Genomic DNA, 19,468 nt, shown 5'->3' on the forward strand with positions numbered 1-19,468 from the left:
CACTTAATTACTTGGGCCATGTCCATGACAAACACAGGAAATGTGAGAGTATGGTACGTAGCTCGTCAAGAAAACTTTTAACTCTTTTAACCTGATTTTACACTAATGTAACAGGAATACTCTCTACCTTGAATAAGGAATAGTTATTGGTTGTAGTTAATGGTTGTTGTTATTGGAGCTCAGATCCCACTGACTCTGACATACCCTCTCTGCACAAGAACATTGTTTCCATGTTTACATACCTGTATTGAAATGTCCCATGACATGACAGAGTAAACACTCTTATCAGTGAAACATGCAGATTCTTCATCGGTCAGTATTTTCCCTCACAGTACCTCAAAATAGTATTATAATAAGATGGTTCTGTTTCAAAGAAATAAAATCAAAGATTTCACCAACATGTCAGGACACACTGTGTAGCTGCATCAGGTCAACTCTTTGTTATCAGATCCTCCTCAGTCTGTTATTGGACACCTCTGTTTTTTCAGTTTTCTGTTCTGTGTTTAAACTGTCAGCTCTCTTCACAGATACAGCAGCTTTGAGGAGAAACATCTGATAGAAATGAATCTCAACAACCGAACTGAAAGCAACAAAACAAAACACAACTTTCACTTCAGCCAGTGTTAAAAGTATCCAAAAGTCATGACTGAGTAGAAGTAAATATATCAAATTGAAATAATATTTTTGTAATGTTAAGGACCCTCTTACAGAAATGCTAGCAGAGAGGGTGTGATGTATTTAAAAGGATGCTCAGTCATCAGATGGAACAATAGTGGAACCAAAGTTTTATTTTGAAATCAAAGAAACAAACAAGTAAAAAGTAGCAGAAAATAAAAATACCTGTGTGAAGTACAGTAGTGGGTAAAATGTACTTAGTTACTGGATACAATCACCTTTCACAGCAGGTTTTAATGTGACACAACTTTGTGTCAGAACAAATCTTTTACTTTTATGATAACTTTTCCTGTCCAGTGAAAAATATTCATTTTTATACATTTTTCACCAGAAAGTCACACTGAGATTACAATCAATTGCTGCAGTCATACAAAAAGAAAACACAACATATAAAACATGATAAACAATGATAAAAGACAGTGACCACATGAGAAACAAAACAACATTCCTGATGATGCCCTTAAGTTTACAATCAGAGAACATACATCCAGCTTTATTGTTTACTCTGTGTTTGATGCACAGAGAAGTGCTTTAGTCTAACCTTGTTGAATCATCATGAAGTAAACTTTGATTGTACAGTCTCATGACAGAATAAAGAAAAATTGCATTTACATTTGTTACCTATAAACCTCACTTTCTTTCTTAGGTTACCAATTTTTTTGTCTGTCTTTGATCAAAAATAATACATTTCTAAAGAGACATGATTTTAAGTGATGGGCAGATGCAACGACATCTGCTGGCTTTAAAAGATAAAGCAGCCATTAAACACTGAGACTGAACGTGTACAGTCCAAGAAACCTTTGTGTTAATTATGGAGCAGATATATTTGTTTAGAAATGCTGAGAATTTATGAGATCGTTCACTGGATAACAACATAATTATGACACAATAACAGTAAATTTAACACCATATACCTCACAAACATAACAACACTGTGTGGGTCGGTGGTGGTGAGATTATTTCTCAGGAGTGTAAACAAACACAGGACATTCTGTCAGTTTCAAAATCACAAACAGAACAACAGTTCTCACTATTTAAAATACAGTCGGTAAGATTTTAAATGAAACTATTTCAAAATGACACAAAAATCTGTGAAAAAGAAGAAAAATGTTAGAATACTGCAAACAGGTAAGCAAGCAGGACTGTTCACTTTAACAGGTTTAGTTTCATTCAATCAGCTCGTGTTTTGAAGTGTGATCGGAAACTTGTGTGGTTTTGTTGAACATATTATAAAGAGGTCAACACTGACTCTAAACCTCTCCAGTTTCCTGATTAAAACAGTCTCTGACTGACTCTCTTACATATAAAACCAAAAAAAACTCAGTTTGTCATCTGTGTGAGTTCTCACATAATCAAACAGTTTGATCACTCAGTATCACTGATGAGACTGGGTTTGCTGGTTTAAATAAGTTCCTTTGTTTTTCCAACATTAACTTGGAAACTTTAATACATTTCGGTGTTGTTTTCTAAGATAATATTTATATGAAATGGAGCAAAAACACCATTTTCTTAAGTGGCACAAAATAAAAACAAAAAATATAGAAACTGAACAGTAAAGACATTCATGTTGATCTAGGAAATTAAAGCATAAATTCAGAGAATGCCACCCAGAAATAATGAGCTTTTTAAGTACTTCTTATTGTCACTGCTCGTCAAATTGTCTATATAGCCAGTAAAGAGTGCAGAGTAGAAAGACATAAAGGAACTTAGAATATTTACTCAACAACTGAACTGAACTCCAGGTCCAGTGTGCAGGGTGTGAAATGTCGACGCCTAAGCCTGCCATCGTTTGGATCCTTGCTCTAGAGGAATTTTCCAGATGTTGGACTGCTGTTAGTTGAGGCTGCAGTGGACTGGTCATAGTGCCATAGTGAGACCACTGACAGTGTAAATGGCAGGGCTGCTATGGAAACATGTTGATGTTCTGTTGTAGCAGGATCTTCTCCTCTTTCTCATGAAGCTTTGACTTGACCCTCAGGAACTGTTTCTCTTCATCATCACTCACAAGACATTTTTAGAGGACTGCCTGGTCTTCCGAAAAAAAATGTCTTTCTACTGTGTAAAAACAACCAAAGTGCTGTTATTTCTCACAGTAATGCCTGATAGAGCCAGTTTTTGATCAAAACATTTATCCATTTAGACAGAGTGTTAGCTGTTAGCATGTTGCTGCCTGAAGTTATTGACTCTGTTTCAGAGAGTGTTAGAGTTTTATATAACCTCGACAGTCTGAGCACTGTACACTGTACTTAATGTAACGTTACATCTGATAAATTGTTAAAGAAAGCTGGGATTTGTTTTCATGACAGTGGTGTCCAAATAAGAAATATATATATATGTATCTCTATATAATAATATATATAATGTTTAAATGTTATCAGATGCAGCAGTGTTTTAAGACAGACGGGAAATAAAAAGAGGAGAAATTTGTGACTTACCGATCTTTTTGTTCTTCAGACATGCGCCAATAACAACAAGTACAATCACAGCAATGGCAGCAATGATAATTATAAAAGTGGCGTAAAAACCTGAAAGAACAGAGAAACAAGTCAGGATTTGTTCTTCACTTTGGGCTTCAAAGATAACATTCATCCATTTTCAAATATGGATCATCTGTTCAGGAACTTACTTTAAGAGGCAGACTGTTTTCACGTGATAACAGTATTTTGATTTGACTGGCATTTAATAGTGCCAGTTTAATAGTGAACTGATTCGTGAACAGGGTCAACAGCCGTCCAGCAGATGTTGCTTTTACACCTGACTGCTGAAGAATTCACCTGTTTAATGACACACTGATGATATCTGTGTACAGGAAACACATCACTGTATCTACTTACCACGTTCACGGCCTGGTTGTGGCTCTGTGGATGAAAAATGAAATGAAATGTTAAAATGTGTGAGATAACATCAGAGCCAACAAGAAGAGTTTCTGTTGAGGAAACAAAAAAAAATTATCTTAAAGGTCCATTGTGCAGGATTTAGTGCCAGAAAGAAACAGAGAGACTTTAATCTCAGAATTCCAACTTTTTGTTAGAAGTGTCTCAATTCCTATTTTTTTTTTTTTTTTTTTTTACATAAGGCCTAATCATCTTCTGTAAGTTTATGGTAAGTCAGGCCATCTGCAGCTTGTTTGTAGCAACCAAAACAGGTGTTTTTGTTTTCTGAACCCTGACTGAACCCAAACATATGCAGAGTTTTAACAACAGAAACATTGAAAATGTAATGTAATATTTTCTCTCATTTCATTTCAATATGCTTCAGTTTATCTGTACTCACCAACAACGAGTGTAACATAGCTTCTTTGCAGTTTGGGAACAGAGCAGGTGTAATTTCCTGCATCCTGCTCAGTGACGTCTGTCAGTTTTAGAGAAATGTTTCCTCTGGTCATCTCATCTTGGAAGAGAGAAGTTCTACCTTTGAAGTTCTGGTCCTGAGAAGCTGGATCATCCCCCCTACTTCTATAGACGTGGACCAGGGCTGGACCACGTCTCCACTCCACTGATAGTGTTGTTACATCCAGTGGAGGCTCCAGGTGACATGGAAGAAGGACGTCATCACCAACCAGGGCTACGATTGGTTGATGTGAACCAATCAGCAGTGTGTGAGCCACACATAAAACTGAAGAACAAACAGACAGGAGCACTTTATTATACATGTTATCAAAGACAATGAATTCAGTTTGTCATTCTGAAAAAGTTTCCTGATCACACACACTCATTGGACATAGGTGGGTCGAACAGCAGCACAGGTATTCATTTAAAAAGCAGGAAACAGTCGCCAGCACTCGTGTGCAGAAATAGGTGTGACAACAGGCTGGGAAGAGCCTGGGGCAGGTAATCTAAAACACAAAAGGTACGCAGCATTTTGTCAGCTGTTATCTCCTCCGGCTGAGCAGAAGACGATGATTCAGAGCAGGTGTGACGGAGGCGTCTGATGAGAGGGTGGTGCAGGTTGGATGTGTCAGTTTTGAGGTAGTTTACTTTAAATTCTCCATGTCAAGACTCTGACACACACTCATCAAACAAACAGCAGCTTACTGTCCATGTAGATTAACGTTGTTGTTCTCAGTGCCACATTTGGCCTTAATTGAAGGACAATAACAGAATGATCATAAATGAATTTGGCCTCAGACGAAGGTTTTTCTGTTGTGCGGCTGAAAATTGTTTGCCCGGTGCTCCGGTGAGCACCTGTTCACCTGTCATAAATGAAAGGGCATACCACTCCTACAGATCACGTCACACTATCAGACATCCGATCATCATAACTATCATAATAACACCAACAAAACAGAAGTCTCAACAAAGTATATTCCAACACATGATCAGCATAATTCACATCAGAAAATGTATGATGTCTCAAAATAATTGTGAATCCAAAAGGCAAATCTGCTCAATGTATTCAACACTCAGGCCCTTAATTGAGCATTATACAGCAATTCATACATATGTACTTTAATATGGAGCCATAAATTATAAGTAATTATCACCATAAGTTATCATCATTGTGATGACTGTAAACACAGCAACAACTTGGTATTGGAAAAGATTGTTGGGTACACAGAGACTGACTGAACAAGCTACTGTTATGTTCTGGCTTCCTGTATTTCACAATGGGAATTACAAAGATACAATACCTTCTTAATATTCTATATAACATGTTTCATTGGACATCATGAAACTGCAGATCAGTTGTTGTATTGGTTTATACACTGAACCTAAACTTGACTGCAGTTGATGCAGACTGAACGGAAAATTCCTGTTTCTGTGTTGCACACCAGTGTTGAGGATTACAATACACGGATAAAAAGAAATCAGTTTTCTGATTAAATTTTCTTCTCTCACAGACAAGAAAACAGGCTGCTTTTAGCTTTAGAGCAACATCATTTTAAATTTAAGCTCTGCCATTTTCATCACATTATTACAGGTCAATATAAATGCTCAGAGTGGATCTGCAGCTACAGAAGTGTAGCAGTTTACCTTCAGAATGAACAACTGTCTGTGTGAGTAATAAAAACCTACCTGTTAGGTTCAGACAGGTGAACAGCAAAGCCAGAAACATTGACTCCATCATCCTCTACACTTCATGGTACTTCATGGAACCATTCAAAGTGGATGAACAGCTTTACCTTACTGTGGAGGAGTTCAGCATCATGGCAGTGTGGAATAATGACTGGACTCGCATTGTTTATTTAGGCTCACATCCTAGAGGAAGGAATATACACCCTGTGTTAGTGTTTGAGTTTGGCAAATAATCCAAAGTCTCTGTTTAAACCTACCCAACAACATGAAAATTAAATAAATCAGTGCAAGGAACAAATTTATAGACACTTCAAAATAACTTGGAAAGGCAATAATCATGATATATATATAAAAAAGCTTCATTAAATACATAATTGGACTATAGGGGGTTTCAATATCTACAATAGGTTCCTGTGTTGTCATACTTCAGGCCATCAAAATGTCCAGACTTCACTGCTGTGCAGATGCGATTTTACAGTTTGCATTTCTCTGTTTCGATTCAAACTAATGCAGATAGTATAACCTCATCAGTGTTGCTGGTTGATCTGTTCCCTAACCCTAACCCATGTCACTAGGAGTATTCTGTTCTGTTTCAAAGAAATAAAATCAAAGATTTCCCCAACATGTCAGGATACACAGTGTTACTCCATCAGGTCTGCTCTTTGTTATCAGATCATCCTCACTCTGTTATTGGACACTTTTGTTTTTTCACGGTGTCAGCTCTCTTCACAGATACAGCAGCTGTGAGGAGTACTGTCTACATAAAAAATGTTGGATCCTGTTCAAGGTTTGAGTCTCAACAACCAGGCTGACAGCAACAAAGCAAAACACAACTTTCACTTCAGCCAGTGTTGCAAAAAGTACCCAAAAGTCATGACTGAGTAGAAGTAAAGATATTAGTTAAAATAGTATTTTGGTAATGTTAACCAAAATACTTGCAGAGAGGGTGTAACTATTTAAAAGGATGCTCAGACGTCGAAAAAATGGAACCAAAGTTTATTTTGAAATCAAAGAAGCTCAAGCAAAGTATTTACAAAAAAAGGTTGGAGATCCCAGCTGAAATAAACAAAAGGGGAAATCATCGAACCAGCCACACAGTGTGCCATTGCACCCAACTATCGACTCTAAACTGGATTACTGTGATCTCCAAACTACACTACAAACAAACTAACAAAACAAAACCCCATCACTGAAAAAGAAGTAGGGGGAAAAGGCAAAAAGCAGACAAAGGGAAAAACATCCCCTTCTAATGTGAGCTGGGCAGTGGCTCCGGAGAGAGTGAGACTTCCACTTAATCCTCCTTAAATGCTGTCATCCAGAATAACACCTGTATAAGTGTGTCATCCTGGAAGGTAAACAAACAGACAAAGGAAGAGAAGGCAGTAGAGAGCAACAAAGGGAGAGAGACAGAGACAGAACTGGCAGAGGGAGTGAGGTATCTGGAGGGCAATACATTCTTATGTACTCAGTCTAGATTCAATCATGACTAATTTATTTTCATTGTGTGAGTGAAGGTCCAGGGGTTGGCTTCCAACCGTGAGGGGGTCAGAGGTTAACAGATCATAAAGTGTTTAACTAAGTTTGACCTGCATGCCAAATGGTGGGTGATGCCTGAAACAGGTCAACTCCTCTTTTAGTCTATTGGATAAATTGGCAAAGGGACCAATCAGAAGAAGTGGGTGTACTTGAGAAGGGACTCTAAAAAGGCCCTCACAGGAAGATAGAGGGGGTGGCACTTGGTAGATCTCCTAAGAACGAAAGGCAGATAAGAGTTCTGATAGGGCAGAGGGCGGAGCATTTTGGCATTGCTTTTTCCACAGAATTGATAATATCAGAAAGCGGCCACTTCTGATCCAGACTGATCCAGGGCTCAGATTCTGTTTCAATAAAGATTGCTCTATCATTCCACCCAGGCTTGCCTCCGCAGAATTCTTTTATCATCAAACTACACGCCGACACTTTTGAGGAGGAAAGCCCAGAAACTACAGGAGAAAGAAAACAACCAGTACAGGCCCAACAGTAAAGTGAAAAGCGACACGTATAGATAGGACTCAAGTAAAAGTAGTAAAAGTATCTGCAATTAAATGTCACTAAGTATCAAAAGTAATTTAACTGATGATTGTTAATTGACTGATTATTGCCGTTTTTTTCTTTCTGATGAACAGAGTCAGTGTGTTTTCTTATTTGATTGTTGATAAATAAGCGTATTGATGTCCCACAGATGCAGAGTGTAATCCACAAAATAACTAAAGTTATCAGATAAATATAGTGGAGCATAAAGTACAACATTTGCCTTCAAAATACGGAGTGGAAGTAAAAAGTAGCAGAAAATAAAAATACTCATGTAAAGTATAACAACCTCAAAACTGTACTGAAGTACAGTACTTGAGTGAATGTACTTTGTTACTGACTACAATCACCTTTCACAGCAGGTTTTGATATAGCAGAACTTTGTGTCAGTACAAATGATTTTCACCTGTTATTTATACGATAATAACTTTTCCTGTGCAGTGAAAAACATTTATATTTTTATACATTTCAACAACATTGATGAAGACGAAGACATAAGATGAAGAAGATGCACCGCTGTACGTTAAACTACTCAGCTGGGTGTAAAGGAACGTGACATTAAACATCTACAGCAGTAAAATGACACATACACATTAATGCAGCAGGAATATTAATCCACAAACACACAATATCAATTTACTGCACTATGAATACTTTTACTTTTTACATTAAGTACATTTTGCTGTTACTGATAGTTTGATGGTGGTATAACATATTCCTTAGGTAGTATGTGGCTCGGTTTAGAGGTGAGCTGTCACTATGAAGTAAACGTTGATTGCACAGTGTAATTAAAGAATAATGAAAAACAGCATTTACATTGTTTACCTATAAACATTGCTTTCTTCTCAGATTGCCAACTATTTTGTCTGTCTTTGATAGAAAATAATAACATATTTTTAGCGACGATGAGATATGATCATAAGTGATGGGCAGATGAAGTGACATCTGGTGGCGTAAAGCAGCCATTAAAGACTGAGGCTGAACGTGTACAGTTCAAGAAACCTTTGTGTTGTTTATTAATTGATTATGTAGTGTAATATACACTTCCTCACATGGGGTACCATATGTAGTGCGTTGTGCAACATTAATAGGGAGTTTTTGGTTAAATTTGGCTATCAATAATAATTCATGATTATCGCGGATAATTATCAATTAGGATAAATAATAAGATCCAGTTTACATTCGATCACTTCAAGGCACCTTGAAGAAGGGAAAAGCTGGCCAGTTCACCAAATCAGTCTCAGAAAAAGGAACTAAACTGTTTATAGTTCTGATTAATAACTAACATAAAAACTACAACCAAAATTACCATAACAGCTAGTAATGGTCTGTCGCCCTGACCAATAGTAGCCCAAAGCTGAATTTGTGCCTAGGTGTGAATACTGGGGAATTCTGGGAAACTGAGTTCAGTTCAGCGTCCATTTTGAAATCCACAGTGAACGACTTTATCTGTGAGTCCCAACAGTAGGATTTGTTTAGAAATGCTGCATTAATATAGATGTTGTAGCGCAATACATTACAGTAAAATGGACCTCAATATGTTCTAACAAGATTAGATATATAATATTTTTGTTGACATGAAATATTGTCACTGTGAGCTCATGTTTTTCATTTAAATGTTTATATTTATGGGATATTTCATATGAGTCACACAGGTTCAGAGAGAAATATATATTAACTTACCCTTATTTTTATTAAATCATTACCTGATATGAAGAATAATGTTACATATGACTATGTATTTCTAATAACCATCGTGACATTTCTAAGTTTCCCCCTTTCAGATCCACTGATGTGCCAACAGCATCGTTTAGCCGACAAACTCTCAAAATTATCACGTTTGAAGCTTCAGACATCATCAGTTGACTGTTATTCTTCATACAAGCTCTGGCAGAGCGTGTTGAAACAGTGACTGTGTCTCACGGTTTCCGTATCATCTGCCCATTAGTGTTGTGTCGGTCGCGAACGTGTCATTCAAACGAACAAATCTTTTGAGTGAACGAAGTGAATGGAATCACTTCATGAACGGATTTGTTCCTTTCTCAGTTCAGTTGAGCTCAGCTGCAAGCATGCCGGCAGGGAGTGGAACTGCTGCGCTCACACAGAGAACTGTGAGGACATGATTCGTTCATGATTCGCGAACCTACTGCACACAGAGAACTGTTGCTGAGGACGTGATTCTCGTTCACGTACTGTGCTGAAAGTGGTGATGTGTCACTCACTCACTCAGGGCAGAGGAGTTGATTCACATTCAGTAACCGTACGGCTAAAATTAGCACTGTGTTGCTAACATCCGTGTAGCATCATGTTAAGTGATTTTCGTGAACTTGATTCTCAGCAGGTAACGTAACTCACGTCCTCAGCCTGCCGTCACATTTTACTGTGCACAGAGGACACTTTCACTGTGTAATAATTTCAGTGCATGTATACCACTCAAAGCAGCGCTGCGTCTCCCGCGAATGATTGTGTACTATAGTCCTTGAACGCACCGTCCCTCATTAAGTGAACGTGAACCTCTGGGCTGAATCATGAACTGAATGACGGATCGTTTGGCTGCTTGTCAGTTCAGGGAGTTGGAAAGCACTGAACGATTTGGTGAATGAATCTTTTGAACGAATCATTTTGATGAACGGATTCTAGAGATTCAGTAAAGTAAAAAGAACTGCCGTTTCCCGTCACTACTGCCCATCTCTAATGATCACATACTTCCAAGCATGCATTGTTGAGAGTTAATTTCTCCGGAGAGGACTTAGTTTCATAGTTTAAAGAAAACAAGAGATGCAAACTTGCTGTAATACATTTTGAATATGTTGTTTATATTATACATTTAAAGATTTATGTTATAACTCAATGAGACACATAATGTCTCCACCAGTTAATGTTAATGTTAATAATATCACAGCATTAAAGAAAAACTAATCATCATCATGCTGAAAATATTACAAACACTAAAAAATAATTAAAAAATATATAGAAAATTGACCTCTGGGTAATGGGTCCACATGTTACTTATGCTTGAGAGTAACAATAGCAAAAATTAATCAAAGTTATTTATTTACTTGTCTACATGATCACCCATTGGCTGTTGAAGCATGGATGGACACAGAAGCACCTATCATCTCTTTTTTGCAATAATAGCATGAAAAAAAAGCACCCATGATTTCTGTTATTTTTGCCGTTTTTTCACCGTTCAATCATGGAATACTGTATTTTGGCCTTAACGTGTTTTTGAAATGGATATGGTGGACATTTCAGATTAATATGGCAGTTTTTGTTGCCGTTTGATGCACTACTAAAACACATAGTCAACTTATTGTGGAATTGGCTAGCTTGTTTGTTTGTTGATTGCTTTTGCATTTTCATAGTGTAGAAAACATTCAACACAAGTAAACACTGCTGATAATGGGTGGCAGGCCCTTATAAAGTCCATCAAATGTGCTGTTTTAGTAGAGGCCCCTGATGAGAAAATATTTGGATGGAATAAAACCTCTCTACATTTTGTTGGTGTCAAACAAACAATAGTTGGGTTCAAGTTTTACTTTCGCTGGTGTTTCACATGTTCTTCACTTCGATTGTCCCAGACTTGTTCTCATTCGATGACCTGTTGCCTCTTCTCCTTTCTAGTGTACCTAAATGGCACAAACAGATTATTAATCATTCAAAATAGCTAATTTCTGTTATTAGCCTCGTCAAGTCGGGATGAGTAAAACTACTTTATCAAAGACCTCAATCTGGAGTGTTTTAATCATCAAAGGCCAGACCGTACTCTTTATGATATTAACGCTGGCTGAACAATCCTACCTGACTGCTCTGGTGATGGGGACGTCTGACTGCCGCTTGGCTTTCCTCCCCTGTTCAGCGGCCACTCCTCAGGGGCTACAAGACAAAGTGTCTCACACTTGCAAAGCACTTCATATCACACAGGTTATACACCAAAACACAACACAGTTCCTCAACTTGATTCCTTGACTAGTGCTTTAACACAAAACTACATGAGGTTTTACCTTAATTACAACAAACTGACACTTTATTGACTTAAAATGATCTGGTCTTATCTAATTCATCTTTAAGTTGAAACAGCTGCTTAGTATAAAGCTGAATTTGTTTATTATTATGAATAAACTGTGTTACTGTCCAGACAAATGATACGGGAGTCATAATAGGCTTATATCAAAGGATACAGTAAGGCATCACTTGTTTCATTCACCAGGATCATTTTGCTCTGGTGTAGTGTCTGTGGAAAATAAAATAGTGTTCCATTGTGTTATAAATACACAAAAACAACTGATGAACAGTGTGCCTGTATAACAAATGTTATGACTAAAGTTTTTTGCTCACCCTTATCATTTTTTTGCTCTGTGTTTGTGAAAGTAATACCCTCCAAAAAACATATTGTGTGTTATGACTACAGAAGAACAAGTGATATTTAATAAATCAATACATTTGCGCAAAACTGTGAAAAAAACATTCATTTAGGACACTGTAACTGATTCTAGTGCAGCTTTGATTATGGAAAATTGTAGGTTTCATGTTAGAGGATATGTTCACAGTTATTTCAAGTTGTCTTTATCAGTGCCAAACATGACAAATGTGTTACACTAAGTGAGCACTTGACTATTGTTTTAAGACAGACTTAAAACATGTGAGCCCACCCCAAAATTAACAAAAAGACTTACTGGTCTTTCCACAATAATGCCACAAAATGGCGGCACTGGCAGTTGCTATGAGCGTAGTAGGAATACCAACAGCAAGAATTATGGTGAGCACTGAAAGTACAGAGGAAATATGTCAAGATTTGTTCTTCACACTGTGCAACGTTTATTCATCAATTTTTTCCACCCACTTCTTCTGCTCAGGGATCACAATGCACACAGAGATAGGCATGAGTCTGTGTTGCCAAAATTATTAGTATCTCTTCCTGAACAATAATACCATTTAGAATATTCCTGAAATATCAGAGCAACACAATAAAATGATCATAATTGTGTCACCTGATGAATTCCAATATCTAAATGATTTTAATTTTTTTGTTCTCCACCATCCGCTGAGGGAATTGTCTGTCTCTTTAGCTGTTAAATGCGGCACTATGTTCACCAATTAGTCTCGAAATGTGTCTCAAACCCGAAAGTAATAAGAGAAATTCTAAAGTTAATCCACAAGACTGAAAGCCAGTTTGACAGATGATTCAGTGTGTGCCGATCAGGATTTTTTTAGGTCAATTACTGATTACCAAAAGAAAGGATGTGTCTATATTGCCATCTTAGTTGTTAATTATCCATTAAAATATAGAGCAAATAAAAAAGCTTTTTTGTTATTGATTCAAAATATTCAAAGTTATCTACAGAATCTGGGAATTTGCTGTTTCCGTTGCGTAAGTTTGGTAAAAACATGTAAATCGCCTATAACTATAAATTCCGAGTAAACTACTCAAAATGAGTTAGGGATTTTGAAGTATGGGTGCATTTATCATGCCCAACAGCATATTTCCAGAGTTGGATAGTGGAATATTTCTTTGTCTGGGGGGGAGATGACCAAAAATATTCTCATACCACAAAATATAAAATCAGATATGTCACAGATAAACAATTATGTGAAACATGACAATATCCTTAACTCATTTTGAGTAGTGTACTTTCACCTCCAAACTGCACTCAGCATGTGTTTCAGTAAATATATACAGTCCTAACTTGTTGTGTTGTCACATTAAACTGCAGTTCACTGTTTAGCCCTTCATGCCACTCTGAGCAGAAGCTCTCTTTCGTCACACCGTCAACACCGGGATGGTGGCCATTCATTTGGAGCATCCTTACAAATAATGACCTCATCTGTTATGTCAGACCACACTGATAAAGGCAAAATTTTTCCAGCTGAACAAACTCAAGCACTTACTGTTGTCCTTTGGTGGATCTGTCGCTACAGAGAAATTGGGGGACAGAATGACAGAAAAAACAAGTTTTCTCTGAGTACACAGTATGAAGGCAGAGCTAAAACTATGGCCAGGTTTCTATTCAAATGTTTTGAAATAAAGGTAGCTGAGATAAAGCTGGTAGCCTGCAGACTGTACATCTGACAAATACTGTACCTTAGTTGTAACATTGTAATTTCCTCTCATTCAGGCTTGACTCCAGTATCTTATAAAATGTGCTCTACATGAGCAGTTTTAGAACATTTTGAAATTATTTACTTACATTTGGGTGTCATGCTGGGGAATTGAACCACTTCTTCTTTATCAACTGTTGACAAAAGTTGACAAAGTTACCCAGGAAAGAAGAGATAAACTGTATAGAATTTCACTTTATTTCATCATCATTCTGAAAATGTTTTAGCAGCATGGACTCAAACTGTCTGATGGTATCACCTGTGACCCATCTTGTCAATCAGTGCCTAGTGGATGAATTGTGAAGTCATATCTAAGGTCTGTCCTATTTACTTTACATAATAAACTTATGGGATTTTATTTTATTGGTCCTTTTAGTCTCATGTGTTGCCAGGGAGTTAGTGCTTGGGGAAAAACTTTTATCTTAAGGGCAAAACACATAAAAATAATCGGAAATATATTAATGGTTGTTTTGTTTTTGTTTTGTTTTTTTTTGGGGGGGGGGGGGTTGGTAAGTGACTGTAGTATAAGCAGGATAATGCTCTTCAAGGAGTCCAGAATGAAAAGATTAATGAAGGACGCAGTGATTGAACCATCCAACACGCAAATAGGTAATCTGGGTTGTAAGAATTGACTTCCTGGTTATGCAAACGTTAAATGAATATTTAAACCTGTAACAATGATAAAGACAAAACTGATGCAAACTGTTGAACAAACTTAACTACTTACCAGATTTCTTTGGCAGCTCTGTCAGGGGGAAAAAAGGAAGAAAGAACAATTGCATCATGAATACTTTAATTGGTTCATGTTAACCAATTACATCCAGCCAACCGGGGCAGAAGTACACTGTGTCACTGAACACATCTTCATCATCACATATTTGATCAAGGCTAAGGGTTTCATCTACAAAACCAACAAGACCAACAAAAAGCTGGTCTGCAGTCAAAGGTGCAGTATGTGTATATATATATATATATATATATATATATATATATATATATACATAGTAGATATCTGATAAATATACAGAAGATGAGATTGGTCTAAAAAGATGTTCACAGTAGTTGTGTGATTAATTTACAGTATTTGTACTGTGTTTCATCAACACATCAAGTATAAGATACACTGCACTACTTACCAATAATGAGTCGAATCTCGCAGGATCTTCGCCTTTTTCCAACCGAACAGCTGTACGTTCCCTCATCAGCCTTCGTAATGTTTTTGATTATCAGTGGAATTTTCCCCTCTGTTCGACTCCCATTGCTCCCAAGAGACGCTCTGTTTTTGAATTTTTTTGCCTGATCGGTTGCAGAAAAACCTTTACTTCTGTAGACGAGGGCACGTTCTTTCTTGTTAAACTTCCATTCAAATTGTTCTGTAGTCACATCTCGTTGAGGATGGAGGTAGCAGTCCAAAGTGACATCCTCGCCTACTGTAGCTTCAACCCGGCTCTTTGGGCAAATTATATGGTGGTTTTCTTTAACGAGACACAACATAAATCTTTTCATCATTTTACCTCACCATAGTGCATTTCCTTTTTACAACAACGTAAAAGAACGCGATTGGGTGGATACCTGCATGAACATAATACAGTGTGGAAAAGACAACTATGTTTTACTTGCCTTCATCCTGTTTAGGATCCGATTGGCCTGTGGGGAAAAAAAAATATTATAACAATAATAATAATTATTATTAGTATTGAGTACTAATTACTGCCATGTTCACTGTTTATGTTCATCAGATAATATATGGTGGTTTTTTACATGTGAGTGAGACTTGAGGTAGTTGAATACAGTTCATGATGACAATGATGTGCTAAAGTCACAACTCACAGCCTTTCAGCATGTCACTAAGCAGCTATCTAACTCAGTAGCACAAAACACACAGTCCATGACCAAAAGAACAGGTGAGCAGCAGTTGCAGCAACTGTCGTTCAGCCACCTAAGTGCCACAAAGCACACAGCTGCTGATCACTAAAAAGAGATGCTGTGGAAGCAACATTTTCAAACTTATGTACATTCTTGACGGCTATTTTGCTCTTGTTAAGATGACTGTAGCATTTAACAGTCTATTGGATTTGCTTCCTGGTTATGCAAAGGTTCCCTCGCAGCCCTCAGACTTTGCATTGTGATAACTTGTGATTTTAAATTGCCTTCCTCGGCTTGAGTAACGTTTAACAAACATAAAACCGTCATGGATGAAAAGTTTATAAAACAGAAATTAAAAATTGCCCTTGTTTGCAGTTGGAGGTTTCAGTCTTGGAAATGTGGTTTTATAATCGTGTTGTATGGGGAAGTGCTTTGTTGTTAGGAGTCTTGGTTGGCTGAATTTAACTTGTTTTCTGCTGGTTTCTATAATGTTATCGGCCACAGCTTTAATATTTACCAGGGTTTAGAAATGTTGCACCACTGACTCATAACTTTCTGCATGCTGGTGCCCTTTCAATCTAATTTTTTTTTCAACCCTCAATTCAGTTGTGGTTTTGTTGACCTGGTTTTTGTGTTGTGTTTTGTTTTACATAAACTAAAGAATCCAGTTTGACTAAATGAAGCTGGGCAAAATTTCATTGATAAAGTGAGTATCAACATAATGAAAAAACGTATATTGGGAAAATATATAAGAGAACAGTGCACAAAACATTTCTTGAGCTTCACAACAAAACAACCCTTGGCAAAAAGTAGTATACTTGAAGTTCATACTCAAGAATGCTTGAGTATAAGTATAAGTATAGCAAGTACACTATGGACCATGTACTTGTAGCATATTAGAAAGTATATTAATTTGATACTTCTTCGGACTAAATTGGAACATTTTACATTATAAAAGTATACTTTATGTATACTTTATAAGGTCATTTTAAGTTTACAGAAGTACACTTTCAAGTATACATCAAGTACACTCATCTATATACTACTAGTGTACTAAGTATATACTTCTAGTCCACATTTTAGTTTAGTAACATGAAAGTATACAACAAGGGTGATACCTCAAAGCAAATGTGTGTAGTGAAAAACATTTTTATTCTGCTAAATTAAATGTAAGCATCACTCAATGACTCAACCCTTTTCTGTACTTACATCAAGATATTATAAGTATTAGTACACACAAGCAAGAGATTTACCATCTATTATCTTACATGTTCACTACTTAACAGACAGGAAGTCTCTCCCGGAAAACACCCCTTCACTCACGGTGCCAACATTGTTATCATCTTTGTTAATTCGACACAATGTAACCACAGAACAAGGATGTCAATTAAACAGCAACCATCTTACACATCATCTTATTCACAAACACATTCACAAACCATAATTACACCAACAACAACAGAATACCCAAGAGTCTTTGCGCCATAGTCCACAGTATACTGAAGTACAAGTATAAACTTTAGTATCAAAGTATAAGTCTAAGTATTAATGTACTTAGTTTTAGACTATTCTTTATACTTTTCAGTATAAGCCAATTATACTTCACCATACTTTTCTTAAGTATATAAAATGTAGTATATAAAAAGTAAACTTCAAGTATACTGCCTCAGTTTTAATATAAAATAAGTATACTTTTAGTACACTTAAATAAACTACTTTTTGCTAAGGGAACTAATGTAGCTGGAGATGTGTTTTAAAACAGAACAAAAAATATTTTTGAGTGAATTGTCCTTTTAATGCAGGGTCTGATCTCCCATTAAAGTAGTCTCATCACAGATCTTTAGGGGTCTATAATACATCGCCAACAACCGTTATTTATATCACAAGTAATACTGATTAATGATACGCAGGTTAAAAGAAACATTTTCCCAGACTCCCTTATAAATCGAGTGACTTTAACAGTTATTGCATCACAAGGAGAAACGTGAACAACTTTGTAAAACGACTCCGGCAGATTTGAACTCATTGGTGTCTTCTTGTAAATTCGGCATTGAATACAAAACATTCAGATGTGTCATTCCTTGTGAAAAGTGTCAGTTTCTTCGCGACATTATTGCTGTAAAAGTCTGTCGTCGCCGGACTTCCTTAAAAAAAGGCTCAATTCTTAAACTTGTGACGTTCGAGGGAACCGTACAAACGTTGTGAAACGCAGTCTTCAACACATTCTTATTTATTTGGGCCTGCTTTTAATTTCGGCAAATGTTGTACATGAAAAAAAAAAAAATTATGTTTACATTTTTTTCCCACATGATCACTTCCCCTTATCTGTCCTCTCTTCCCACTTGAGTGGAAAATCCAGTGAGTCGTGAAGAACCAGTATCAAATCAGCTGAGCAGCAAAAGTATATATCCACCAGAGTTTCAACACATTTAGGAATTAACAAATTGTCAAGCTCACCTTTTTAACTGATTGGTTGATCGACACATTTTGAACTGACCACACAGTTTTCTGAAAGACTGAATAAGGTTTACCTGCACGGTTCTGACGGAACCTACCTGTGAGGCAGACAGACACACACGACAGCACCACCACGACATCTAACTTCATCCTCGTTTCTCAGCAACAGATCTGTGTGTGTCTCTACAGCTGATCTCACGCTGAAGATGATGTCAAGTCAATTGTTCGGGAAATACCTCCGTGTTCTCGGTGGCGCGTTGTCAAAAACACACTTTGGAAACTTTACTTTCTGTTTCTCGGTGACGCAAGAAATGAATAACTGCCAACAGTTTAACTTTTATAACATGATTTGTTTTATGCTCTGATGAGCAAAATTTGAGCTGTGGCCAGAGTCTGAGTTCTAATCTGAACTCTTATAGGGGGTTTCAGTTAAAGAAAACCAAAAGGTTGAATGCTAAACTTGATGGGAAAATATTTACGTTGTGACTCAGTGATAAAAAATCAAACTTTTTAGATGAAAAGAAAAAAATGGATCAGATGAATGGTCATGATTATGACATCACTAGTTAAAATAATGAGTAATAACTGGTCACAACTGTGAGATAACAAGTCTAAATTTTGACAGACAAAGTAAGAAATTACATATAAGGTCATTACAAATGCACTGGTTGCTGGTAACCCTGGGAACAGACAGTAGTGTCATACAGTCAGTTCCTCTGAAGTCTGTGTCAGGACTGCTGCTGGATGAGGAACATAAATGAGGAAGAGATTGACTAGAGTTTCACTTTGTCCCTGTTGAAGAAGGTGACGGGGCATTTTTTATCCTTTCAACATCAGATTCCTCAAAAACAGCTGACTGAGCCATGATGGGGTTGACAAAGGAGCAGTTAACTTGCTTGCTTATTATTAGTATGGGAGCATACACTCCTTGCTGGACTAATTCAGGTTGGTTATAAACTCCAGTGTGGAGTGAAGTGTAGGAGAAATCACATGCAAACTTGCTCTGTGTGATATGTAAAAACAAAAAAAACACATGCATCTATTTTTGTAGCTTGTGTATTTGAATGAATTTTCAATGCAAATGTACCCATAGTGAAGTGAACCTGTAGTACAGAACCCAACAAAGCCACTCATAAGCCTCCTTACACAGAATAACAATGAAAACTACATGTTATAGGTGATATATGTTATAAGGTTATACTGTGTTACACATGAGCACGGAGACGAGGTTAAGGTTACTGAATCTGATCATTTAGACGGATATAACGTTGTATTTATATATAAAC

The 19,468-nt window shown here is 36.9% G+C and overlaps 2 protein-coding genes across 3 annotated transcripts; both read right to left on the reverse strand.

Moving 5' to 3' along the window:
* Window positions 1-768: 768 nt before the first annotated feature.
* LOC115589860 (myelin-oligodendrocyte glycoprotein-like) lies at window positions 769-5,791 on the reverse strand. Its single transcript, XM_030431047.1, has 5 exons — window positions 5,691-5,791; window positions 3,949-4,290; window positions 3,510-3,533; window positions 3,111-3,200; window positions 769-2,730 (listed from the first exon to the last, which is right to left on the reverse strand). Exons 1-5 carry the CDS (start codon window positions 5,740-5,742, stop codon window positions 2,690-2,692), a joined length of 549 nt encoding a protein of 182 aa, XP_030286907.1. The 5' UTR covers window positions 5,743-5,791; the 3' UTR covers window positions 769-2,689.
* LOC115589832 (uncharacterized) lies at window positions 5,768-18,429 on the reverse strand. Of its 2 annotated transcripts, XM_030431007.1 has the most exons (11): window positions 18,281-18,429; window positions 15,480-15,506; window positions 14,996-15,334; window positions 14,587-14,604; window positions 13,949-13,993; window positions 13,650-13,673; window positions 12,437-12,526; window positions 11,968-11,994; window positions 11,562-11,636; window positions 11,300-11,389; window positions 5,768-5,873 (listed from the first exon to the last, which is right to left on the reverse strand). In XM_030431007.1, exons 1-10 carry the CDS (start codon window positions 18,330-18,332, stop codon window positions 11,313-11,315), a joined length of 774 nt encoding a protein of 257 aa, XP_030286867.1. In that variant the 5' UTR covers window positions 18,333-18,429; the 3' UTR covers window positions 5,768-5,873; window positions 11,300-11,312. The 2 variants fall into 2 exon arrangements, with proteins under 2 accessions (XP_030286867.1, XP_030286866.1); XM_030431006.1 differs by lacking the exon at window positions 5,768-5,873 and having other exon boundaries at window positions 10,715-11,389.
* Between the last annotated feature and the right edge of the window lie 1,039 nt (window positions 18,430-19,468).

The sequence above is a fragment of the Sparus aurata genome, chromosome 10 (genome assembly GCF_900880675.1).
Source record: "Sparus aurata chromosome 10, fSpaAur1.1, whole genome shotgun sequence".
NCBI classification, from domain to species: Eukaryota; Metazoa; Chordata; class Actinopteri; order Spariformes; family Sparidae; genus Sparus; species Sparus aurata.

Excerpts from the sequence above, each read along its gene's own strand:
- LOC115589832 (XM_030431007.1), bottom strand. The coding sequence starts at position 18,332 with ATGAAGTTAGATGTCGTGGTGGTGCTGTCGTGTGTGTCTGTCTGCCTC. Across the intron at positions 15,507-18,280 it reads TGTGTCTGTCTGCCTCACAG|GCCAATCGGATCCTAAACAG; the intron begins GTAGGTTCCGTC and ends TTTTCCCCACAG. Across the intron at positions 13,674-13,948 it reads CCCCAGCATGACACCCAAAT|CGACAGATCCACCAAAGGAC; the intron begins GTAAGTAAATAA and ends ATTTCTCTGTAG.
- LOC115589860 (XM_030431047.1), bottom strand. The coding sequence starts at position 5,742 with ATGATGGAGTCAATGTTTCTGGCTTTGCTGTTCACCTGTCTGAACCTA. Across the intron at positions 4,291-5,690 it reads CACCTGTCTGAACCTAACAG|TTTTATGTGTGGCTCACACA; the intron begins GTAGGTTTTTAT and ends TTTGTTCTTCAG. Across the intron at positions 3,201-3,509 it reads ACAACCAGGCCGTGAACGTG|GTTTTTACGCCACTTTTATA; the intron begins GTAAGTAGATAC and ends CTGTTCTTTCAG.